Raw genomic sequence first — 27,716 nt, 5'->3', positions numbered from 1 at the left:
TAAAAATAATGTATTATTAAATTAAAACTAACTTCTAAAACATGTTCAGTCCCTTATCTCAAGAATCAGTCGCTGTTTAGCTTGAGTAGCTTTTAGAATTTTTTTCATGCTTCATGCTTTCATAAGTGACAATAAGTGCTTTCTTTTCTCTTAAAGCAATGCAGGAAGGAGTTTTAAAAAAAATGGAAGAATGGAAATGTACAATAAGCATCATGAATAAGACATGGCTAAAGGCCATAATTTGGATATATTGTGCAATTTCATAGTGGTTTTCTCTCTTTTTTACTTTAACAGAAAACTTTGTAGTGCTAATGCAACAAAATCAAGATCATTATATATATCTGTGTAGCCACAGAGAATGATGGGAAATGCAATTTGGTTGCACAAGCCTGCTGCTTCATTAACTGACTAAATAAACAGTATTTTCTAGCATGTTTTGAGCAGTACACACAATGTGAACAAAATAAATTGTATTGTCAACATTCACAATTAAAACTTAATTGAGCAACACCAGGTTTTTTTTTTTTTTTTTTTTTTTTTAAGCTCTCAAAGAAAATCCAGTTTTCCCACTCTAGCTATTTCCAGCAAAGTTATTTTGCTTCCTCCATTTACAAGGTGTCTGTCTTGTGGAAGATAAAGCACCCTGTGGCAAAGAATCTCATATATTGCGATTATTGATTCCTTTATGTGCTCTGTAAGTGTGTCACAGGTGTGTGATTCAGCTGTCGAATGAACACCTGCGATGCAATTGTAACACACTGTTCTTGCATGTAGACTGTGTGCTGAACTCTACATCCTACTACTAATGATAATGATTACCTGACACTGGATGCAGTGTGGAGGATTGCATAAATGGGAGTTTGGAAGAAAATTACACGCTTTATTTTTAAATTCATCCAACAGGAATTTAAACACTAAACACGTCTGTCTGTCAATAGAGACATGCTTTTGTTGAAAGTTAACATGAAGCAGCGTTCACAACCTTCATTCTCATATTATACATACAAACATGTAATATATATGTATTAGTGGTGTAACAATACACAATCATGACAGTTCTGCACGTACCTCAGTATTGAAGTCACGGTTCGGTACAGCAGGTACAGTGAGGTAAATATAACGAATATATAAGCTAATATAGTGCATATAGTTAGTGAAATTCTCCCTCTAGAGTTCATTTCTCTATTGAACTAACGTGCTGTGGACACTAAATGACTTGCCTGAGGTAAATGTAATGCTACGTGAGATATTATTCTCAAGTGGTTTTATTGATGTCTTTCCGCGGTTGAAACACTGGTTGAAAGATTACATGTAAACATATGTTCTTCTTCCTGTTGTGGCGGTTAGCAAACAGCATTGCATTACCGCACGCGCCCCCTTCTGGATTGGAGTGTGAATCGCTTGTGACTGACTGTGTTCGTCGTCTGACTGTATGCACCGAAACGTGACGTTTGTACTGTGATGGCTTGGGATGAATACATGTACCGTTACACCCCTAAGAGATAGGAGTATATATATATATATATATATATATATATATATATATACTGTATATATATATATATATATATATACTGTATATGTATATGTATATACTGTATATGTATATAATGTATGTAACAATACCAGCCATGCATTTTTAAGGAAGTAAATGGATTTGATTTTGATTGCATGTTGATTTGAAGCGGTTTCTATTTTAATATTCATTTTGCCTAGAAATGCTAATATGCATACTTCAGTTTTGGTGTTAATGCATATTCATAATCTGAGGCAGTTGATGTGTTTATACAGTGGCCCCAAAAAGTATTTGGACATTTTCACACTTAAATGTCTGCAAACAAATTATGCTAGATCTCTTCTGAGAACTAACTTTATTTCACTTTTACACAGTGACTTGTAATGAAAGTGAAGGCACACCGTTATAAAATGATGCAATTCACTGCAGTTGAGTGTGGAAATACTCTTTGCAGGCGCTGTAAAGTCAGGCAGGGCTAATATGAATGATAATGTAACCATATTCAACAGGGTTTGGGTTTATTCTCGAACACTCATCGAGGAGTGTTGAACTTTCGGTCTGATGAAAGAACAAAAACGACAGTTCATCCTTCAGAATAAAAGATAATGAGAATCCAAATGAAGTCTTGAAAAGCAACATTAATCCCTCATAGTGTGATGTTTCTTCTTCTGGGCTCTGCTCTAATGAGAGAGGATAAGGGATGTACCGATCTATTATCCAGTACCTTTCATGTTCCCATCACATCAGCCTACATTAGATTCAGCAAATGCCTTGAATTCACTGCCTCTTCTGTGTAGTCTCAGTTTCAGACGGCACAGCCCTGGACCATCCACAGACCGCTCTCTCTCTGTGTAATCCATTTTGCAGACAAAACCGAAAAAGGACTTTTTTTTTGATCTGGCAAGCTCTAATCTGATTGGCTGGCTTTATGCAGCTTCCAGGAGTGAGTCTGGAAAGAAAGTAGCTGTTTCCATCTAAAGTTGTAAATTTAACTTGTGCACAAAATTGGACTATAAGTTAAAATATTTGCGAATAAAGCAGCGTTTCCATCCCATGTGTTCAAGAGAGCAAAATCATTACTTCCTGGGAAATTGTCACAAAATGAATAAATGGAAGTTGATTCAATTGGGCTATTTTTCCCTCCATCATAAATGAGTTGGTCTCAGAGCGTCAGACGAAACACAATAAACGCTGTCATGTGATCTTGCGTTCGGATGCTGGTGTTTGGGAACACATCATGTGAGACGCTTCTGGAGGGAATTAAACCACATCATTCTGATGACAAACTTTGACTCAAACCAACATTTGAGATGCTGCAATGTGATTGGTCCGCTCGTTAGTCCATTTATCCAATCACAGCCTCTGCTGAGGCAAAGTTACCTGTTTTTGATGGATTTATTCAGTAAATGTTTTCCATCACAGTTTATACTTGTCTTCTTCTCGGATAAAAAATTCGCCTCAATTGAGCCAATAAGTTTTTATGCACGTTTTTAGAATTTATTTGCATCTTGGCATTTACATCCAGCAATTTTTTATGCGATATCCTAAAATGTACATAAAATAGGTGGATGGAAACATAGCTAAAGTTGTGTTTACAAGTTACCGGGTTGACACAGCAAGCTTTTGACTCTAAAATAATCATTAGAAGCATGAAAATAGATAGTATTGTGGGCAGTTAATTCTGAATAAACTAGATTTTTTTTTTTTTTTTTTAGAAAACTTTAAAAAACAAAACAAATAAATTGAAAGTAAATTTAACTTTCTTTTCTGTATTATGTCTATGAAAAGTATTGGTCTGAAGTTTTAAATACTTTTGGATGATCAGAAATCTATACATACAGTTGCAAGAAAAAGTATGTGAACCACTTGCAGAATCTGTGAAAATGTTAATAATTTTAACAAAATAAGGGAGATAATACAAAATGCATGTTATTCTTCATTTAGTACTGTCCTGAGTAAGATATTTTACATAAAAGATATTTACATATAATCCACAAGACAAAAAAAATAGCTGAATTTATTAAAATGACCCATTCATAAGTATGTGAACCATTGATTCTTAATACTGTGTGTGGTTACCTGGATGATCTACGACTGTTTGTTTGTTTTGTGATGGTTCTTCATGAGTCCCTTGTTTACTCTGAGCAGTTAAACTGAGCTCTGTTCTTCAGAAAAAATCTCCAGCTCCTGCAGATTCTTCAGTTTTCCAGCATGTTTTGCATATTTGAACTTTTTCCAGCAGTGACTGAATGATTTTGAGATCCTTCTTTTCACACTGAGGACAACTGAGGGACTCAAACACAACTATTAAAAAAGGTTCAAACATTCACTGATGCTCCAGAAGGAAACATGATGCATTAATAGATGGGGGGTGAAAATATTTGGAATTTGAAGATCAAGGTAAATTGTATTTAATTTGTCTTCCAGGAAACATGAAAGTATTTTCTGTGGCTTCCGAAGGGCAGTACTAAATGAAAAAAAAAAATTATATTCAAGCGAAATAAGAAAAATTTGGACCTCTTCATCCTGTTCAAAAGTTTTCACCCCCCGACTCTTAGCACATCGTGTTCCCTTCTGGAGCATCAGTGAATGTTTGAACCTTTTTTATTAGTTGTGTTTGAGTCCCTCAGTTGTCCTCAGTGTGAAAAGATGGATCTCAAAATCATTCAGTCACTGCTGGAAAGGGTTCAAATATGCAAAATATCCTCGAAAACTGAAGAATCTGCAGGACCTGGAGGATTTTTCTGAAGAACAGAGCTCAGTTTAACTGCTCAGGACAAACAAGAGATTCTGCAGGTGGTTCACATACTTTTTCTTGCAATTGTATATTCCAATATTTTCTGTATAACGGTTTCTGGAGACTACCCTACCATAATTTATCATTACGTAAGGAATAATTGATGGCCAGCCAATGAATTGTTAGAAAAATAATGACAACAACAGCTCCATGGAAGAAATGTAAATAATTTATCATGAAAGTGCCCCTATTATGCTATTTAAAGCTTCCCAATTTTATTTTGGAGTCTCCTGCAATAGGTTTACAGGTCAAAAGGTCAAAAAACACTAATTTTCTCACAATATACATTGCACATCACCTCATTTTCTCAGAGTCTGTAACAGTTCAAAGATTCAGTCTCTCTAAACTCCTTCTTTCTGAGAGCATGCTCTGCTCTGATTGGTCAGACGGCCCAGTCTGTTGTGATTTGTCGACCACTTACAGCGCATGTCAGAAACCAAACGCTCATTATCATATTTGAATCTCAGCACTTGATTCACAGTGATACGAACAGTAATGATGGCGTCGGTTTTACCAGATCAATCTCATCAAAGTGATTCTGAAAACAACGTCTTCTCGACATGAACAACACGAACCAAACTCTTCCAGTCTCAGATACAACTGCAGTGATTGAGGGCGGGGCAAAGAGATGCTGTTCACCGGCAGCCAATGAAGACCGTAGACTGGCATTATGCAAATTTGTTACATTGTTATGTAGGTTTGTAACCAGAAGTGAAACTGGAATTACTGATGACTCGTTTCATCAGTTCAGAATCGATTCTTTCTTTTAGGAGACAATAACTTTATTTGTTGTACAAATTGTTTAGTCCCTTTATACAGTATGTTGGTCAGATGGTCTCTTCCTGTCGAAGTGGACAGTTCTTAACCAACATAAGCTGCTGTGTGAACTAGGCCTTTTGCTGTTTAGTCAAAAATGTTGTTTACGTGCAACTCCCCACTGCATTGCAAACATGTTACATTCCCTGCATCTTAAGCGCCTGTGCAGATCTGGACCCTTGTGCGGCTGGAACTCATTCGTTATTTTCTCCTTGCATGAGCTGTCGAGAGAGTCCTGTGATAAAGCATGAGTTTGCCTAAAATAGCTTTTTAGGCCAGAAATGCCGACATATAAGGCAATTTGCAGCTTAGGGAACGTGGACTGCCAGCACGCATTAATAGATATGAAACCCAAGCTTTCAGAAATTTTAGTAATGGATGTTTCACTGCTTTGAAGCATCAAATGCACCTGCCGTCTGCTGGATTCGTAATGAACGAGATGTGCATCGCTACATGCGCATTTAAAATTATATTTAAATACGTATAATGCAATTTACAAATTGGGAATCACATCTTTCACTGTCAGATGTGGAAATAACTGAACTCTAGTATGACTGTTATCCCTCTTTATTTTGTTCAAATGCTTTAAAGTAATAGTTCATTGGGGATGAGAGTTCAGATCAATTTCATTTAAAGGAATAGTTCACACAAAAATGAAAATGATCATTATTTACTATATGGGCCATTCTACAGAATTGGTGCAAACTGCTGTCCCACAACCAAAAAACACATTTAAAAAGCATTTAAGTATACAAATTTTAGATGTTTACTTCTATTATCTATTGAATCTCACAATAATATTTAAAATATCAGTAAGCTTAATATATATAAAATCATCATTTATTGGGTACTTTTAATTAGGAGGTGTCTGTCCCGAACCCTAACCCCTAAATTTCAACTTGTGAAAATGATTTTGATTTTGATATTAAAATTTGTGTCCATTGTTGTTTTTAATAATATATTTTTGATTTTTAAAAATATTTATTTAAAATTTTATTTTTAAATCATGAAACTTTGTAAAAAAATGTGTCCCTCATTTTCATGTCACTACCGAAACTGTGTGTTTGAGTCCATTGTCTGAGACTGATTTTAACACACTTCTACATTTTTGATCAGGAAATATTCCTGTGTCCCTCCCTCTCATAGCCTCTCTTTCACAGTAGATAGGTCCATCATCTTGAGTTAAATGTGTTCAAAAGTCTGAAAATCTGTGTGGAACTTTAAGGAACGTCACTAACAGACACTTTTTTCCACAATTAAAAAAAAAAAAAATTGGGTGTTATTCCATAAAATTTAGATTTTGTGTGTTTACATCTGTTCAGAACTGTGCTAGCGAACCATGTGCTGATTATCATCTTTGAGCAAGACTCAAAAGTATCTAAAAAACAGTCATGACCAAAATATGTGGTGAAATTTCGTTTGTCACATTGTTTTTTTTTGTTTGTTTTTTGTGTAATTCAATAAAATTTTGTTTTTATGTGTGTACAACTGTTCAGAACTGTGCTAGCTAACCATGTGCTGATTAGCATCTTTGAGCGGCTCAAAAGTATGTAAAATTGTCACTTCCGAAACTTCACCACATGTTGTGACTGTTTCGGTAGTGACATCATTGTTTTGGTAGTGACAAAAAGGAACACATAATCATTTTTTGGGGGTAAATAAACAAAATTTTAGTACAGTTATGCAAATCATTAGAAAACATTCATACTTATGTTTTGCCCAATTAGTAGAAATGTGTACCTCGGATATTATATAATATTGCATACATACAAAATTTGTGGAAAAAGACTTTTTTTTTTCAAGATGTTTCTCTGACTTTGAACCAGTTCTGTAGAATGACCCATATATGTCATTTCAAACCGGTTTGACTAACTTTCTACTGCAGAAAACTCGTCAAAACAACATTGGACCCCATTGACTTTCATTGTATGGACAACAAAACAGACATTTTTTTTTAGAACATCTCATTTTGTGTTCCACAAAAGAAAGAAAGTCATACAGGTTTGGAGGATAAATAAATGACTGCAGAATAATTCTGTTTTTCACATTAAGCTATTATATCTTCAGAAGAAGGCTTGCAATACTTGCAGTATTGTGCTTTTGTGAAGCCTGACAGCTCACTGTGAGTGATTGTTTCATGTAAAATAGCTTCAGAGTTTCTATTTTTGTGTTGCATGAAAATCACAATCACATATGGAGTTGAAAAATGACATGAGAGTAGTGCAATGATCCATTTAATCTGTTGTACCCTGAAAATCAAACGCATTTTTTTTTTGCATACCACTTGCGTGTGCAAGATGTTGCATTAGCTGATGTCCTGTTGATATGTATTTTAAATGTAAAAAACTCTTCATTAAGTGCAAGTGTTTTGATAAGACGCTTTCCTCTCATTCTGCATGAAGCTAATTAGATTAATTATCTGACACTGTCTCTGTTTTCAAGCCAGACTCGGGCTGCATAATTAAATGTTGATTTTAGTTTTGTTTTCGAAAAATAAATGCTTGCAAAACCCATATAATACTCATTAAAACAATAATTCTGTTCCTCAGAACATAACCAGCAATTAGTGTGATCAACCTGATGTACAATAATGGCTCTTATCGTTGTTTATTTGGTTTGTTGGCAGACAATAATCTAATCCAGTGTTGGCAAAGTATGCAAAAAGACACCCAAATTTATTTTGGGGAAGCTTCGCCCTCGCTGTGTGATGCTCATCATCTGCCATAATCATAATGTCAATGATTCAATGATTCAAGTCAAATCAAGTCAGTTTTATTTGGAAAGCTGTTGTCATAGTGCAATATTGTTTCACTGAAAATAATGCCTTCAGTATGCCCTCACTATAGATGATATTTGTTAATGTTGTGCGTTTGTTTGTCCACAGCGGAGGACACGTGTGGCGGGACCTTCCGAGGGTCGAGTGGCAGCATCTCCAGTCCAGACTTTCAGAAGGACTATCAGAGCAGTGGTGAATGTACGTGGACCATCCTCGCTGATCCAGGAGACACCATCTCACTGGTCTTCACTGAATTCCAGATGGACAGCAAACTCGACTCTTTGGAAGTTGAGGGATCCGATCCACCAACAATATGGTGAGAATCGTACTGGATTGTTGTGGTGTTATGATTGTTATGATTGCCAGACGCTGCTTTCTGTGATCGGTTATTAAGTGTTAAACTTTATAATCATCCAAGGCCAGTAATTTCCTTCATATCTGTGATAGTTTCATCTTTCTTGTGTCTCTCCACAGCCTCTTTCTTCTCACATGATTTAAAAAAAACAATCATTCATTCATTCATTCATTCAACGTTTGATTTTATGTTATTAGAAAAAAAAATACACTGTATACTCTAAATTTAGTATTTATTAATTTATTTAATTATTTATATAATATAAAATAGAAATATACTATATACCCAACATGTAAATAAAATAAGGCATTTATTTATTGTATTTTTGTCTCTATGTGTTGATATAAAAATATACTATACACACACACACACACACACACACACACACATATATATATATATAATATTAATTATATATACAGAAAAATACACTATGTGTGTGTAAGTGTGTGTGTTTATATATTATATAAATGGTTTATATACCCAATATAAATAAAAATAGGCTATTTATTTTTTATTTTCTTTTGTTTGATTTTATATATTGATATACAAATGTTATATAACCTGTTTAGAACATAGGGTATTTTTAATTTATGTATTCATTATTTATTTTATATAAATTATAAATACCCTAAATAATCATTATATAAATGAAATAGAGTATTTGAAGAGTTTGGTTCCAAAACACGATAAACGCCAATTTAAAAAAAAAAATTGAGTTTCCGCCAAAATCAGTATTGTATCTGGTCGGTATTGAAAAGTCATTTATTAATTTTGCGCAAAATGCGATATCCGTCATGTTATTCTGTCATGTTTTCTCCCTTTCTTTCAAAAACGCGACAAACACCAGTCTCCCTTCTCTGCAGAATGCGATATATCCGCTTAACCAATCACAGCGCACCATTCCACGCATTGTAAACAGTAATGGCGGCGCTCTGAATACACCCGACATCCTAGTTTTCCTTATCTGCTTTGTACTTTGTGATCAACAAAAACAGAAAAATGAATAATTTTGACGGCATTGATGAACCTGTGGTGGTTTCTGCGGTGGGGAAGAAACGCAAGTCATCGAAATGTAATCATTTACGTGAGGAGATTAAGACGATGAGGCACTCGAGTCGGGAGGAGGAAAAATGCCGGCTGTTGCTTGTTCCACGACAGCATCAAACTTCTGTCACGGTCCCAAAAACTGAATCATGGACAGTTTTTAAAAGCCGTTTTTAATACCAATGTACTCGGCAAATGTGTTTATTTTAACCATGCGGTGGCACCAGATTTAATCGGTAATGACAAACGGAGACATAATTAATTTATAACATTAACAAGATGACTCGTTGAATTCATTTTGGGAGCGACGACTGAATGTATTTTTAGTCAAATGCCTGTATATAAGATTAGTATTGACAAAGTTCAGAGGCTGTCATATATGTGAATCAACATACTTTGTTGTGTATTTTCAATATGAAAAATAACTTTTATATTGATGGATTAATTGCATTTTGAAAAAAATAAATAATCTGTTGTTATAATAAACCTTTGAAAATCTAAATCTAGATTTGAATTTTTAATGTTTTTATAACCAAAAGATGCTATGTGAAAGTTTGAAACAGAAAATAGTGGTTTTCATCTTGCTGCTTTTTCTTGTTAAAGAAAACACATTAGTCAAAATGGATTTATAGCGTTTTGGAACCAAACTCTTCATTTATTTACTTTAATGTTTGATTTTATGTGTTGATATATAAATAAAATGGGGTATTTTATTTGTTTATTTGTTCATTTATTTATTTATGCGGATAATTCATAGCACAAAACACATTGTGTACAAACCATGTTTATGAGTTTGGTTTCTTTTACCTTGCATAAAGTGTTTGAGGATGAGGGCATGTCACACAGTCTGTCCAGGTTGGAATTGGTATAATTTGACTAGTTATAGGTGAATTTGCACCAAAATAGCTAGTTTGATTAGATGCACGGCCTTGGGCCCTGTCAACAAAAGTTATGGGAAGGGTTTCTTTTCATTTCTGTTTTGTTATCCTAACTATACATGATTACATGCTTAGTTGCTTTGTATTATTTGCATTTCATTGTTTTTCCCTACTGTCCACAACCACCCACCTCTTGAGAACAACTGATTTAAACTCAAATCAATGATCCATGTACATTTATTTATTTGATAAATAGCTGCATAATTAGTATGATAATGTACCTTTGTCCCTTTGTGTGTGTGTGTGTTTTTTCCCTTCCCACACAATGGTTCAATCATTTCTAGTCATTTCTGCAGAGAGCATCATTCAGAATTAATGAATGCATTGATAAGATTCAACTGCTTAATTTCAAAGTGTGGAAATGATTTTCTGTATGATAATTGAAGGAAAGGGAATGTGTGATTTATGTGTTAGATTGTCCAAAGAAGCTACTCAGAAGGTGCCAAAACTTCTATCAAACCCCTGAAATGACTTTGTGAGCTTGTGAGAATGATATGAAACAAGAATAGATGCCTTTAACTTGATTCGATGCAGCCTGCATGACTCTGCAAATCCAAAGATTTCAGTCTTGGCACAGGGAAGCAGCGCCGTACTGAATGAATCCTCCCTGTTACACTCAACTGCTGAAGCTGAAACCACAACCAAACACTGCAAGCGCATGCTAAGAGCGCAGGGAACATGATATTGTGAGCAGTATTCTGCCGTGATGTTGTGACCTTGCTTGTCGTTTGCTTTATTGATTCGCTTAAGTCATTTCTATAAGCGACATGACAAATGAAGCCAAGTTTTGTTCGAGCAGGATGAACTTCTCCCCTCTAATACTGTTCAAGCCAAACAAACAAATCAATGGTTTTGCCAGAATGACCTTTATGTAATTCTACCATACTTCCCGCGTGTTTGGAAAGGGCAAAAACAACAATCTTGTAAGTTACAAATCACTCTGAGAAAGGAGCATACAAAAGCCATTTCTCTCGCTCTCCACTGGTGAAAGAGCGTTCTGTGTTGAGAAAAGTCTGTTCTTTCTTTTTATCTCGATGGAACGTGCTACAGGACTTAAAGGGGACCCTTCTCACAAGATGTAATATAAGTCTCTGGTGTCCCAAGAATGTGTCTGTGAAGTTTCAGCTCAAAATACCCCACAGACCATTTAATAACAGCTTGTTAAGATTGCCCCTATTATATGCAAATGAGCTGCTGCTCCCGGCCCCCTTTCCAGAAGAGGGCGGAGCTTTAACAGCTCGCGCTTCGGTCGCTCAACAACAACAAAGCTGGAGAATCTCACGCAGACAAAATGAGGATTGTCAGTAACGGTGTTCAGCCTTACATTGTTCAAACCGGAGTCGACACTGATGGAGAGACTCAGGAAGAAGTTACAACGTTTAGACGTTTCTGGATGGTTAGTGGATAAATTTATGTAGTTGCTGTGGAGTTGATGTGTTTTTGGGGGCGGGGTTTATGTACATTTTAGGGTTTGTGATGTCACCAACCCAGGTAGAAGCTCGTTGTAGTCCCTACCAGCCGTTTGTTGAAGTCCTTAAAAGAAAATATCTCTCTTTGCATTGAACTTTGAGCGTTGTAACTTTGCAGATGTTGTTTATGCTCAAACAGCAACATTACACACTAACTAAAGTTAAAAAAGTCAAATCATAATCAACCACCCCTTTAAATGAGACACCCGAGGCAACGTTTTGCAAGTGTAACATGACTGTTTCTGGGTCAATTATGTTTTTACTCATCAGATCAGTCGTCTGTCAGAACGCGAGGTTGAAACACTTGAGCGTATTTTGGGAATATGGGCCAAATGTGTCTCCGTTTCTCCATATTGTGATGATAAAAAACGTTTATTCTTAGATGAAGACAAATGTTCTTGTTAGTGTTCTCGTTTAAAGCGAGCAGTTTTTCCACACAGGCTGCTCTGAGAAACATGACCAAATGAAGTCTTTTGTATCCGTTTGCTCCTCAGAGGTTTTACACGCCTGCCATGACTGTGGCTGCTCATTCCATACACTATTTGTCCCACTTCCCTGTGCCACACTGACAAGAAATAAATAAATAAACTCCTCACACTCACGCAGATTATGCTGTATGGTGGGAGAAGGTTAAAAGCGCAGCTGCATGGACTGTCAGCATTATTTTGCAATGGTTCTTTTGTGATAATATTATTTTTATCGTTGCTTGTATCTGAAAAATACAGAATCAGTTATTTCTGAAAATAAGAGGCTTCTATCCATCTATCTGTCCAGCCATCCGTCTATCTGTCTGTCCATCCGTCTATCTATCTAACCATCTATACATCTATCCGTCTATCCGTCTGTCTGTCCGTCTATCTATTCAATTCAATTCAATTCACATTTATTTGTATAGCGCTTTTCACAATACATATCATTTCAAAGCAGCTTTACAGAGAATGCATGTCAACATTACAATCTATCTATCTGTCTGTCCATCCGTCCGTCCGTCTATCTGTCTATCCGTTCATCAGTCTGTCCGTCCGTCCGTCCGTCTGTCTATCTATCTATCTATCTATCTATCTATCTATCTATCTGTCTATACATCTATCCATATATCCATTTGTCCGTCTGTCTGTCTATCTATCTTTCCATTTGTCCGTCTAACCATCTATACATCTATCCGTCTTTCTGTCTGTCTGTCAGATTGTCCGTCTATCTATCTATCTATCTATCTATCTATCTATCTATCTATCCGTCCATCCGTCCGTCCGTCCCTCTATCTGTTCATCAGTCTGTCCATCCGTCCATCCGTCTATCTATCCATCTATCCATCTGTCTGTCCGTCCATCTATCCGTCTATCTATCTATCTATCTATCTATCTATCTATCCGTCCATCCGTCCGTCCGTCCCTCTATCTGTTCATCAGTCTGTCCATCCGTCCATCCGTCTATCTATCCATCTATCCATCTGTCTGTCCGTCCATCTATCCGTCTGTCTATCTATCTATCTATCTATCTATCTATCTATGTCTGTCTGTCCGTCCGTCTATCTATCTATCTATCTATCTATCTATCTATCTATCTATCTATGTCTGTCTGTCCGTCCGTCTATCTATCTATCTATCTATCTATCTATCTATCTATCTATCTATCTATCTATCTATCTATCTATGTCTGTCTGTCTGTCTGTCCGTCCGTCTATTCATCTATCTATCCATTTGTACGTCTATCTCTCTTTCCATCTGTCCATCTATCCATCTATCAGTCTGTCTGTCCGTCTGTCCATCTGTCCATTCCTTTATATCTGTCTATCCATCTACATCTATCTATCTATCTATCTATCTATCTATCTATCTATCTATCTATCTATCTATCTATCCGTCTTTCCATCTATCTATCCATCTATCTGTCTGTTTGTCCATCTGTCCATGTCTATCCATCTGTCTATCCATCCATCCATCCATCCATCCATCCATCCATCTCTCTATTTGTCCATCTGTCTCTCTATCTGTCTGTCCATCATTCATTCTTTCGCTCCATCTTTAATTCTATCATTTCAGACTCCATTCAGTGATAGTGAGGAACGAGTGAGTCACATCTAGTGACCAGAATATCATAGAGACTTAGTGTTGGGCTCTTTTGACCAGTAAAGAATCACCCAAATTCCCTAGCAACCACAGCAAAACACCCTAGCAACAGCATAGCAATGCCTTCTCAACCACCCACAGCACCCTAGCATTGAAAACGTACAAACCCAGTTTCTTAGTCTTGCTTTATCTTCACCTCTTTATTCTCTCTCTCCAGACAGGCAGGAGGAGTAAGAAAGGAGAGAGAGAGAGAGAGAGAGAGAGAGAGAGAGAGAGAGGAGGTGTATCCATTTCCTGCATTCCATTGGTGTTTTGATTTATTTGTGCCTTTTCAATTACAGTCTATTTTTGTGGTGTGTTTGTGCAGTGGGTCAGCAGACAACAGGACAGATGCAGTTAATGCTGTACTCAGACCTCTAGTCAAACACGCTCACACTCTATTAATACAGAAATGCACATTATGTTCTCCATAATAATAATGTTATCTGGCCTTTGCCGGTGGTTACACTGCCTAATTCTCAGGCGCTTGTACAACTCACCTTTAGGGCAGAAATTTTGCAACATACATCTGTTATTTCAGGCCACACAAGCCAAACAGCTTATCTCGGGCAGTACAGGCTCTCAAGCATCCGTCCAAATATGAATTCTGCATTGTTGCGGTGCAAAATTCAAGCGTCTCTGTTATTATCTGTCACACTTGGAGTTAGGGATTTAAACAAGCCTAAATATTACACTTGTCATGTACCCTTTGTGCTACAGTCATGGATAAATGACACATTAAGTTTCAAAGTGATCTGAGTTAAGTTTTTCACTTTAGCATTCACTAATTTTGAAGGAGGTCCCAATCCATGTCTAATGACTCTATAGTGTGTTTCATTTACAGGATTAAAAAAAACAGGCCATCAGAGACTTGGAGGAGGGTTTTCATTTTGTTTTATTCAGCTTTGTTTTTGTTAGTTTTCACCTTAGCATAGTGTGTTTCATTTCTTTTCTATTTTTCAGTTTTTCTTTTTATTTCGGTTTTAGTATTTTAGGACTTTTTATTTTTCATTTTTAGTATTTTTAGAGTTTCTTTCTTTCTTTCTTTCTTTCTTTCTTTCTTTCTTTCTTTCTTTCTTTCTTTCTTTTTTTTTAACTAGGATAAAAGGATTTCAAAGACTTGGATGAGGGTTTTATTATTTTTTTAATTTTTTTTTTTTTTCATTCAATTTTATTTTTTGTTAGTTTTCACTTTATTATAGTGAAATTATAGTGATTATATTTCATTTCAGTTTCATGTTTTTTTTTTTTTTTAAACCAGGATAAAAAAACAGGATATCAAAGACTATTTTATTTTATTTTATTTTATTTTATTTTATTTTATTTTATTTTATTTTATTTTATTTTATTTTATTTTATTTTATTATTTTATTATTATTTTTAAATATTTTATTTTATTGTTCGTTTTCACTTCATCATAGTGTGTTTTATTTCAGTTTTATGTTTATTATTATTGTTATTATTATTATTATTGTTATTATTGGATAAAAAACAGGATATCAAACACTTGAAGGAGGTTTTATTTTATTTTATTTATTTATTTATTTTTTTATTAACTTTATCATAGAGTGATTTCTAGTTTTTTTTTTTTTCAGTTTTAATATTTTAGGACTTATTTTGTTTCTTTTTAATTTTTAGTATTTTTAGTATTTTAAGAGTTTAGAGTTTTCTTTTTAGTTTTTTATTACTAGGATAAAAACATGATATCAAATACTTTGAGGATGTTTTTATTTATTTATTTATTATTCAATTTTTTTAGTCTTCATTTTATCAGTTTTTCATGTCAGTTTTTTTTTCTTTTTTTTTTTAAATTCAGTTTTAGTATTTTCTAGTATTTTTTTGTATTTTTAGAGTCATAAAAATGTATTTCTTTATATTCTATTAAGTTTATTTATTTATTTATTTATTTTTATTATTAAGTTTGTGTTTTTTTTAGTTTTTATTAGTAATAATAATGGGCTTTTGAGACCTGGGCAAATATAAGCCACCCATAACGCTTTAGCAACCCAATAGCAACATAATGGCAACCATCTTCAGCACCCTAGCATCATGGCGGTGAGTTGTAGTGTTCAGAAGACGTGGGGTCAGTGGTGAACGTTGCTGGTGCCAAACTTGAAGTGGGTCTCAAAACATTTTACCGGTGTTCAGTCCGTCGTCTTTCAGGTCAGACTGAGGTTTGGATCCAGCCTCCAGCGTGGGTTGATGCCTTGACGTTTTACAAACGCACAAAAATCTCTCGTTTGCCCTTTTCAACATTACAGAACTGACAAGTGTTTGAGACTCAAGTATGAAATATGTTTTTCTTCAAAAAGCGATTCCACTGTCGGATCGCTCTTGAATAATTGCAGCTCTGTCTTTGATTGACAGACAGCGAGGCCGAGTGGGTTGGAGTTCACCGCAGAGCTTTGCTGGGAAAGAGTCGTTTGACGGCTGAAATGGTTTAGCCTTGAAATACTTTTGCTCTGTTTTACTATAGAGTTTTACTGTCACAGCCGATTGGCTGTTATGAAGTTATGACTGAGTCCTTGAGGTGTTTGCAGATGGGAGGAAACAATAGAGCGGATGTTCGGTGCCAACAGCTGACGGCAGTTTCTCCGTCATTTGCATCTCAGTAAATAGCAGTCATTTATAAAGGTCACATTTTATGCGAAGCTTCAAATACGTCCTCCATTGGGTCTGCTTCAAATAGGGCCACTGTACCTTACAATAACATCATAAAGAAAAACATATTTACATATCATTTTCAGTTTTATCAAAAGTGACTTGCATTCAAGGTTTACAGTTTATCAGTTCATCAGTACCATCCATTCATCAAACCCACGACCTTGTCGTTTCTAACAACATGATATACTGTTTGAGCTACAAGAATGCTAATAAATATCCATCCATCCATCCATCCATCCTTCCATTGTTTTTGGTTGTCCATCCCATCCATCCATCTGTATGTCCATCCGTCCATCCATCTGTCCATCTGTCCATCCATCCATCCATCCATCCATCCATCCATCCATCCAACGTTTTGGTTGTCCATCCCATCCATCCATCCATCCATTCGTCCATCCATCCATCCATCCGTATGTCCATCCATCCATTCGTCCATCCATCCATCCATCCATTCGTCCATCCATCCATCCATCCGTATGTCCATCCATCCATTCATCCATCCATCCATCCATCCATCCATTGTTTTGGTTTCCATCCATCCATCCATACATCTGTCCGTCCATCTGTTCGCCTGTCCATCCATCTGTCCATCTGTCCATCCGTCCATCAGTCCATCCAACCATCCGTCCATCAGTCCATCCATCTGTCCATCCATCCATCCATCCATTTATTGTTTTGGTTGTCCATCCCATCCATCTGTCCGTCCGTCTGTCCGTCCATCTGTTCGTCCGTCCGTCCATCCATCCATCCATCCATCCATTGTCTGTCCGGCTGTCAATCCATCCATCTGTCCGTCCGTCCATCTGTCTGTCCATCCATCTGTCCATCCATCCATCCGTCCATCCATCCATCCATCCATCCATCCATCCATCCATCCATCCATCCATCCATCCATCCATCCATCCGTCTGTCCATCAGTCCATCCATCTGTCCATCCATTTATCCATCCGTCTGTCTATCTGTCCGTCCGTCCAGCCATCTATCCATCTATCCATCCATTTGTCTGTCCGTCCGTCCGTCCGTCTGTCCATCCATCCATCCATCATGTGACTCTTTCATAGCTGAGCAGTTTTGTTGTCAGTTGTTTTGCAAGTTTCATCTTAATCTACAATGTTTCTCTTGAATTTACTTAGTAGAAATAGGATTGTTGACATTCAGTAAGAGTGAAAGTGCTGTCAAATGATGGATAGCAGCTCAGATCATGTGATTTTGTGTGAATCTAATGAGAAATGTTTAGATTCATATTGCGGTTTGAGACATTCATCATTTTTGAGCCTGAATTGAAGTGGATGATGCATTTTTTCTCATTTTATTGATGATTTAAAGTATGTTATTGTAACCCAAGGTTAGTGAATCATTTGGAGATTTTTTGAGTGGATCAGAGCTGCATGAGAGTTTCACAAAAGACACTGACTGACTTGATTAAAAAGGTAGTAGAAGGCAAATGTTTTGATCTGTCTGTATCTTCTTTACAGGTTATCAGGAATTAATATTCCTGTGCCCATTGTCAGCAACAAGAACTGGTTACGGCTGCATTTTGTAACAGACAACAGCCATCGGCATAAAGGATTCAGTGCTCAATATCAAGGTACGTTTTAAATAGATTTTCTTTTAAATATGGTGTGATTCTTTGGGTATGTCTTTGGGTTTCCTGTTTCATTTGTCTTAATTGTTAATTGTCATTAGTCATTTTAGTGTGCGCATAAATAATTTCATCTTGCCTTAGAATGCAAAGAATCTTAATGGTCCTAAAAATAGGCTTCGTTTTCTTGCAAAATGTAGTTTTTTTCCCTTTTGATTTTGGGTCGAAGTTTGACCTGGACCGCTTTCGTGGGATTCACCCTGTTACTCTAAGTAATTACATGCACATGCTGCAATATTGGAAAAATCTTTAATCACCTTGTTAATCTTAATCATCTTATAATTACAAAGAATTACTTGATTTCTTATAACGAGGAACGGAAGATGACCTGTCAGAACTTGAATCAAAGCAAGTTATTTTCAATTAATTTGATTGGAAGCAAATCTAAGACATTAATTCATGTCCTAATATACTGTAGGAGCAAAACATACGTGTAAAGAAAAATGAAAGTATTATATTTTCACACACAATACATGCTGACTCAAATGAACCGTGTTGTTTTAACATTTTGTTAACTTGTTTTCTAACTAATTACCTAACATTATTGCTCATATATTTCTGCAGCAGGCTTTATAAATCTCAATGACATGGAATTAAAACTGGCCTAATTTTGTTTGTTCTCTTTTCCTGAGCAGTGAAACGATCCGGAGATTTTAAATCAAGGGGAGTGAAATTACTACCTGGAAAAGACAATACGAGCAAATTTTCAATAAGTAAGTGTGTTTTCTTTCTCTTTGTGAAATAAAATACACACATTCACTTACAAATCACGCAAAAACCTTTGAATTGTTTTTCTGAATATATTTTTGATACTGACTAGTGCTGGTTAGTGATGGCTAGAATAAATATATGATTCATCGATCGGTACTTTTTGCTTTTAATACTTAAGTACATTAAAAATCAAGTACTTTTGTACTTTTACTGATAAGTACTTATATTTTTACTGTAGTAATATTTTAATAGGGTATCTCTGTACTTTTACTCTCATTAGAGTATTAGTAGAATGTCTAAAGTGGATTATTTTTGTTTTAACCCAGCTATTGGGTAGTTTTAACTCAACGATTGGGTGGTTTTAACCCAGCAATTGGGTAGTTTTAACCCAGCAATTGGGTAGTTTTAACTCAGTGATTGGGTAGTTTTAACCCAGCTATTGGGTAGTTTTAAATCAACGATTGGGTGGTTTTAACCCAGCAATTGGGTAGTTTTAACCCAGCAATTGGGTAGTTTTAACTCAGTGATTGGGTAGTTTTAACCCAGCTATTGGGTAGTTTTAAATCAACGATTGGGTGGTTTTAACCCAGCAATTGGGTAGTTTTAACCTAGCAATTGGGTAGTTTTAACTCAGCGATTGGGTAGTTTTAACTCAACGATTGGGTAGTTTTAACTCAACGATTGGGTGGTTTTAACCCAGCAATTGGGTAGTTTTAACCCAGCAATTGGGTAGTTTTAACTCAGTGATTGGGTAGTTTTAACCCAGCTATTGGGTAGTTTTAAATCAACGATTGGGTGGTTTTAACCCAGCAATTGGGTAGTTTTAACCTAGCAATTGGGTAGTTTTAACTCAGCTATTGGGTGGTTTTAACCCAGCGATTAGGTAGTTTTAACCCAACAATTGGGTAGTTTTAACTCAGCGATTGGGTAGTTTTAACCCAACAATTGGGTAGTTTTAACTCAGCTATTGGGTGGTTTTAACCCAGCGATTAGGTAGTTTTAACCCAACAATTGGGTAGTTTTAACTCAGCTATTGGGTAGTTTTAACCTAGCAATTGGGTAGTTTTAACTCAGCGATTGGGTAGTTTTAACTCAGCTATTGGGTGGTTTTAACCCAGCGATTAGGTAGTTTTAACCCAACAATTGGGTAGTTTTAACCCAACAATTGGGTAGTTTTAACTCAGCGATTGGGTAGTTTTAACTCAGCTATTGGATAGTTTTAACCCAACAATTGGGTAGTTTTAACTCAGCTATTGGGTGGTTTTAACCCAGCGATTAGGTGGTTTTAACCCAACAATTGGGTAGTTTTAACCCAGCTATTGGGTGGTTTTAACCCAGCGATTAGGTAGTTTTAACCCAACAATTGGGTAGTTTTAACTCAGCGATTGGGTAGTTTTAACTCAGCTATTGGGTAGTTTTAACTCAGCTATTGGGTAGTTTTAACCCAGCTATTGGGTAGTTTTAACCCAGCAATTGGGTAGTTTTAACTCAGTGATTGGGTAGTTTTAACCCAGCTATTGGGTAGTTTTAAATCAACGATTGGGTGGTTTTAACCCAGCAATTGGGTAGTTTTAACCTAGCAATTGGGTAGTTTTAACTCAGCGATTGGGTAGTTTTAACCCAACAATTGGGTAGTTTTAACTCAGCTATTGGGTGGTTTTAACCCAGCGATTAGGTAGTTTTAACCCAACAATTGGGTAGTTTTAACTCAGCGATTGGGTAGTTTTAACCCAACAATTGGGTAGTTTTAACTCAGCTATTGGGTGGTTTTAACCCAGCGATTAGGTAGTTTTAACCCAACAATTGGGTAGTTTTAACTCAGCGATTGGGTAGTTTTAACCCAACAATTGGGTGGTTTTAACCCAGCGATTAGGTAGTTTTAACCCAACAATTGGGTAGTTTTAACTCAGCGATTGGGTAGTTTTAACCTAGCAATTGGGTAGTTTTAACTCAGCGATTGGGTGGTTTTAACCCAGCGATTAGGTAGTTTTAACCCAACAATTGGGTAGTTTTAACTCAGCTATTGGGTGGTTTTAACTCAGCGATTAGGTAGTTTTAACCCAACAATTGGGTAGTTTTAACCCAACAATTGGGTAGTTTTAACTCAGCTATTGGGTGGTTTTAACCCAGCGATTAGGTAGTTTTAACCCAACAATTGGGTAGTTTTAACCCAGCTATTGGGTAGTTTTAACCCAGCTATTGGGTGGTTTTAACCCAGCGATTAGGTAGTTTTAACCCAACAATTGGGTAGTTTTAACTCAGCTATTGGGTAGTTTTAACCCAGCTATTGGGTAGTTTTAACTCAGCAATTGGGTAGTTTTAACTCAATGATTGGGTGGTTTTAACCCAGCAATTGGGTAGTTTTAACCCAGCAATTGGGTAGTTTTAACCCAGCGATTGGGTAGTTTTAACTCAGTGATTGGGTAGTTTTAACCCAGCTATTGGGTAGTTTTAAATCAACGATTGGGTGGTTTTAACCCAGCAATTGGGTAGTTTTAACCCAGCAATTGGGTGGTTTTAACCCAGCGATTAGGTAGTTTTAACCCAACAATTGGGTAGTTTTAACCTAGCAATTGGGTAGTTTTAACCTAGCAATTGGGTAGTTTTAACTCAGCTATTGGGTGGTTTTAACCCAGCGATTAGGTAGTTTTAACTCAGCGATTGGGTAGTTTTAACCCAATAATTGGGTAGTTTTAACTCAGCGATTGGGTAGTTTTAACTCAGCTATTGGGTAGTTTTGACCCAGCTATTGGGTAGTTTTAACCCAGCTATTGGGTAGTTTTAACTCAGCAATTGGGTAGTTTTAACTCAATGATTGGGTGGTTTTAACCCAGCAATTGGGTAGTTTTAACCCAGCGATCGGGTAGTTTTAACTCAGTGATTGGGTAGTTTTAACCCAGCAATTGGGTAGTTTTAACCCAGCTATTGGGTAGTTTTACTGAGCGATTGGGTAGTTTTAACCCAGCGATTGGGTAGTTTTAACTCAATGATTGGGTGGTTTTAACCCAGCAATTGAGTAGTTTTAACCCAGCGATCGGGTAGTTTTAACTCAGTGATTGGGTAGTTTTAACCCAGCTATTGGGTAGTTTTACTGAGCGATTGGGTAGTTTTAACCCAGCGATTGGGTAGTTTTAACCCAGCTATTGGGTAGTTTTACTGAGCGATTGGGTTGTTTTAGCCCAGCGATTGGGTAGTTTTAACTCAGCTATTGGGTAGTTTTAACCATTTCTAGTCATTTTTAAATAGTTGGGTTAAATAAAACTACCCAGCACATTGGGCAAACATTTAACCCAATCGCTGTGTTTGTCCATTTTCAACCCAATTTGGGTTGTTTTTAACCCAACATTTTTTAGAGTGTAGCATATTAGAAAGGTTATGCTATTAGGGTTAAGGCCTTTACACACTGAGTCCGAAATTCGCATGCGAAACTTTCGCACGTAAAAAAATAAATTCGACCTCACGTTGTGTCAATCACGTTTGCACACTGGCCCGAAACTTTCGTCCGTCATAAAAATATTCAGATCAGGTTCGATTTTCTGCGTTTTTCACATCCGCGGCACGCATTTTGAGAGACGTTTTGACAATTCAGAGCCACCGTACGCGAACGCCAAAATCCAGAATGCCATCTGACAAGTTGATCCACGTCGTCTACAGCACAGAGCAGCAGCACTGAATGACAAACAACGTGCGGAAAGAGACAGAATATAAAGACAGATTGTGCCAGTAGAAAAGCATCAAACTGAGCCACTGACATCCTGAAGTAAACTTTGAAACGCTCGGGATAATCCCGCAGCTCCTTGATGAGGTGAACTCTCTTTTCTCTCTATGCAATCTCGGGATTGGATGGACCCAATATTTCCTCTTTCTTTTTCTCTTTTTAAGAAGAGAAAGGACAACTAAATCATGCTCACTGCTTGAAGACTTCATTTTGTATTGTTTTGCGATTTTTTTATTTTTTATGTTTTATTTTTTGCAACGGATTCATTAATACGCATCAGACTCAGTGTGCAAGGTCTCTGTGCGTGACAAATTTTTATGATTACGAATACGAAAAAACACATGCAAAAATTTTGGACTCAGTGTGCAAAGGCCTTTAGGGTATATTTTGTTTTAGGGTTAGTTGCATGTAATTATGCATAATTTATAGTTATTACTAAAGTAACTATATGTGACATATGTAACAATGACTCTGTAAAATAAAGTGTTACCAAATATCTTTTTGACCCCAAACTTTTGAATGGTACTGTTATAGGAATGGCTTATTGACCAAAATCTTGTTTTATACAGTATCCAGATTTCTATAAACACAACTTTTTTTTGGGGTGAGAATCGTGTTTGTCAACCATAAACAAGCAATATTTATCCAGCTCTTAAAATACCATGATTCTAGTTCCAAAAAAACCCCAAGATTTCTTTTTGGTATATTTTATTGTGTAACGTATTATTTCTGCTCGTTCAAGCAGAAGCCGAGAAGCTTTAAGATCCTCTCTCTAGGTCTGCAGCATGTCATGCGTAATTACGGCTGGTATTGTAGTTGCTCTAATGTCATAAAAGCTCTTCGCTGGTTAATTTCTTTCAGATGTGCATCCCTGTTAATTGTTTAATATTCCGTTGATGTTATTCCGCCGGTGATTTTGCATCTACTCCTTCAAAGCCTGTGATTCATAAAGCACGAACAATGCCACATATTTGTAATCCTCTCGCTTGCCATTTAGCGAACGGATCAAAGGAAATTAGAGCATCCAACGAAACAGAAATCTGCATTTTGATTAATTGAGCTTAGCTTGACTTACAGGTCCCTCACCCACAGAAGGAGAGAGAATGTCAAATCTGTGAAGCGAACGGCTTTAGGGGACACGCAGGTGGTTGGATTTCACTCCAGCGGAGTCTTAATTACTCAACTGAGACGGCCATCCTAACCTGGATTCAGACCCGAGCCTCACGCGCTGCCAGCAGATGCCCGATCACTATCTATATGGAAATGATTTGTACACTCCAAAGTCCGAAGTGATGAAACGCCGAACCCAATGATTCATTTCGCCCCCGACAATGTAGCACTCCAAACACTTAATTACAAGCGGATCAAATTTTTATGAGCCTCTATTTCACAGTGTCTGCATCACGCATTGGGAAATATGAATTGTGAGTGAATTATCGAGTCATATTCAGGACCTCAGTCTGCTGCCAAACACCTCTTTCTAAACGCTTCCCTTAATGGGGACCTATTATGTCTTGATGTTGTTTTTGGGCTCTGTTAGAAGAGATTTGCATGCATTATTTTCCTCATATTCTCCATTGTTGCAGCTCCTCTCTTCCCAGTCTGTCAGTAACGCTCTATTTAGTTCCTGTCTCTATGAAGCCCCTCCTTCTGAAAAGCACAATGTGCTCTGATTGGTCAGCTGGAGCAGTGTGTTGTGATTGGTCAAGCGCTTCGAGCGTGTTTGGGAGATGGTTTCAGGTTGGTTTATGTCTCCGTATGCGCTCTCCTCCCGCAGTGAATGAAGGCATGGTCAAGCAGGTCTCCAATTTCTGCCCAGACCCCGGGGAACCGGAGAACGGCAAACGCATTGGCACCGATTACAGGTAGACCTTCTCGCTGTGCACAGGCTGTCTGCAGTCTTGTTTTAAAAAGTGATGCTTGTGAAAGTTTAGCTCATGAATATTCATTAGGTCATGCATAGTTTAACATGATATTTTACCGTTTTGATAGCCTACGCCTAGCTATTTCAGTAGCAGTGAAATTCTTGATGGCCTATAAAAGGAAGTCTTTAAGAGATTATTCACTCCTTTACAAGGTGAAACTGAAAACAGTAACACTTAAGCATATAAAATTATTCAAACAATTATAATTATATGATCTGACAGAAATATGTGCTTATTAGATAATAATTTGAATCAGTAAATAATTATGCTGACCAATCTATAGTGTGTAATTACATTTAAGATTACATATTTAATGTTATATTTTCTATTTTATTTGTTTAAATATTCATGTATGTGCTTGATATTAATTTAACGAAATCAATTTAAATATTAATTTAATGTTAATGCAAAACAAATCTTTACAAATTTAATGTTATATTTTATTTTCTTTTTTTTTTAATTCATAGTTTTTGCTAAATTTTAATTTAAATATCAATTTATTAATTTAGCATAAATGGGGAAAAACATTTGATATATTTATAATATGCAATATGTATTTTATTTGCTTAAATGTTAATATTTTTGCTTAATATTAATTTAGCAAAATATCAATTTAATATTAATTCAGCAAAAAAAGTTTTTATATTAATAGTCTTTGCAAAATATTAATGTAAATGTCAAATTATTAATTATGCAAAATTAATATATATATATATATATATATATATATATATATATAGTAACATATATGATAGTATATATTTTATTTGTTAAATATTAATACTCTTGTTTAATATTATAAATATGTATAGTGTAATAATTTACCAAAAATGTATTTAAATATTAATTTTAATATTACTTTAGCAAAAATATTGAATGTTACATTTTCTCTTTAATTTGCTTAAATAATTATTTATTTAGCGAAGATTTACACATTTAATGTTACGTTTATTTAGTTTGCTTAAATATGAACATTGATATTCTCTTTATTTTTAATTTATAATATGTATTTTATTTGCTTAAATATGAATATATTTGCTTAATATTAATTTAACAGAATATCAATTTAATATTAATTCAGCAAAATAATTTATATATATATATATTAATAGTTTTTGCAAAATATTAATTGAAATGTCAATTTATTAATTTTGCAAAATTAAAAACAAATAATGTATATGTAATATTATATTTTATTAACATTTATAATATGTTAGTATATCATATTTTATTTGCCTAAATTTTAAAATTTTAGTTTAATATGTATAGTTTAATAATTTACCAAAAATGTATTTAAATATTAATTTTAATATTATTTAGCAGAAATATTGAATGTTACATTTTCTCTTTAATTTGCTTAAATATGAATATCACATTTTACACATTTAATGTTAAATTCGTTTAGTTTGCTTAAATATGAACATTGATATTCTCTTTATTTTTTCATTATTAGTAATTGTAAAGTATTACTCATGCATATTACCTCTGTCACATTCAGTTGCAACAACCACTCAGCAAAAAATTAATTGCTTAAAAATGAAAAAGAAATTAATTAAAGCTATTTCATGAAGTCCAGACCAAATTAGCCATGTAAACAAAACAAAAACAGTTATGGGGACATTTCCCAGCATGAAGGATGGCTGTAGTTATTTGAGTAGCAGTGAAATCCCTGATTATATTCCTGTCTGACATTTGCTCTGACACTGATCAATCTGTGGGAGAATTCCTTCATTGATTCTCTGGCTTGTGTGTTTGTTCTGTCTTCAACACGGCAGCATCGGTGCAACGGTTCGGTTCACGTGTGACGGGGATCACGTGCTTCAGGGATCCAAGAGCATCACGTGTCAGAGGGTGGCGGAGGTGTTTGCGGCCTGGAGCGACCACAGACCCGTCTGTAAAGGTTAGACTACTTACATGCTTTTACTTTTACTTCACTACATTCCAGAGCATAACATCGTACTTATTACTCACCTACTGTACGTTCCTTAAAAACACATCATTCCTTGTTATTTCGAACTGAAGAAATGAAAAACTTTTGAATGAATTGACTATAAGAACTTCCGCAATAATAAAAGCCAGCTGTGAAATGTCACTTGCTGGTATTTTGAGCATCAGTAGTGTAATACGTAGTTTATAATCAGAATATAGTCACTTAAATAGTCAGGCATAGTATTAATTTAATTATTCAAATGTAAGACAACATACAAATAAATAAATTGAGTATTCCTCCTCGGCTAAATTTAATTCGACCATCAGTTTTCACTTTCTTGTGAAAGAAAGCATCAAAAATTAAATATTGATTGTTCCCTTTAGTTAGATTCATTGAATACAATGTGAGTTTTCACACACATGAGCTTGTGCTGCACTGACTGACGGCTTCTGTGGTTATAAAGCGAGAGCGCGGCGCTCGCTTTCTGTGTCATTCATTCACAAAATATGAATACAACATTGAAAAGTCAACCACTGATGGTTTTGTGTCGATGTACAGCGGCTACAGAATGATCAGCTAACAGTTCGCCCCAAATGCCCAAGCTGGCTTAATGACAACCAGGAAGTAACTGTAGTCAATTGATTCTTTCGAATGAACCTGCTGAGTTGGTTCACAAATAACACTGTATGATTCTTTTGTGAATCGGACTGATCCAGTTGCAGCTGTTCTTGATTCAACAACTCACTGATTCAATGATCCGGTCAAAATAGAATAGGGATATCGTTGGAGCTTGAATCCTTTAAAGGGTTAGTTCACCCAAAAATGAAAATTCTGTCATTAATTACTCACCCTCATGTCGTTCCACACCTGTAAGACCTTTTAAGACAAATTAAGATATTTTTGATGAAATCCAATGGCTCAGAGAGGCCCAATGTCACTGAACCTTGCAAGATCCAGAAAGCTACTAAAGATGTATTTAGAACAGTTCATGTGACTACAGTGTTTCAACCTTAATGTCATGAAGCTTCGAAGCTTTACGAATCTTTTGTTTTGAATCAGTGGTTCGGAGCGCATATCAAACTGCCAAAGTCACGTGATGTCAGTAAACGAGGCTTCGTTATGTCACAAGTGTTTCAAAATTTCAATGGTTCACGTGACTTTGGCAGTTTGATTCACACTCTGAACCACTGATTCGAAACAAAAGATTCGTAAAGCTTCATGAAGCAGCATTTTGAAATCGTCCATCACTAGATATTGTTGAATAAAGTCGTTATTTAGTTTTTTTGGCGCATAAAATATATTCT

At 35.8% G+C, this 27,716-nt stretch overlaps 1 protein-coding gene across 4 annotated transcripts in view; it reads left to right on the top strand.

Moving 5' to 3' along the window:
* csmd3a (CUB and Sushi multiple domains 3a) overlaps positions 1 to 27,716 on the top strand; it is a 305,727-nt gene that overhangs the window by 59,442 nt on the left and 218,569 nt on the right. For all 4 annotated transcript variants that reach the window (XM_051864521.1, XM_051864522.1, XM_051864520.1 and 1 more), the window contains exons 5-9: positions 8,014 to 8,221; positions 17,962 to 18,074; positions 18,764 to 18,841; positions 24,335 to 24,422; positions 26,258 to 26,382. In XM_051864521.1, coding sequence (XP_051720481.1) covers positions 8,014 to 8,221; positions 17,962 to 18,074; positions 18,764 to 18,841; positions 24,335 to 24,422; positions 26,258 to 26,382 — 612 coding nt within the window. The remainder of the gene's footprint in view (positions 1 to 8,013; positions 8,222 to 17,961; positions 18,075 to 18,763; positions 18,842 to 24,334; positions 24,423 to 26,257; positions 26,383 to 27,716) is intronic.

The sequence above is a fragment of the Ctenopharyngodon idella genome, chromosome 16 (assembly GCF_019924925.1).
Source record: "Ctenopharyngodon idella isolate HZGC_01 chromosome 16, HZGC01, whole genome shotgun sequence".
NCBI classification, from domain to species: Eukaryota; Metazoa; Chordata; class Actinopteri; order Cypriniformes; family Xenocyprididae; genus Ctenopharyngodon; species Ctenopharyngodon idella.
This window is presented reverse-complemented; position numbering and strand designations above follow the sequence as displayed.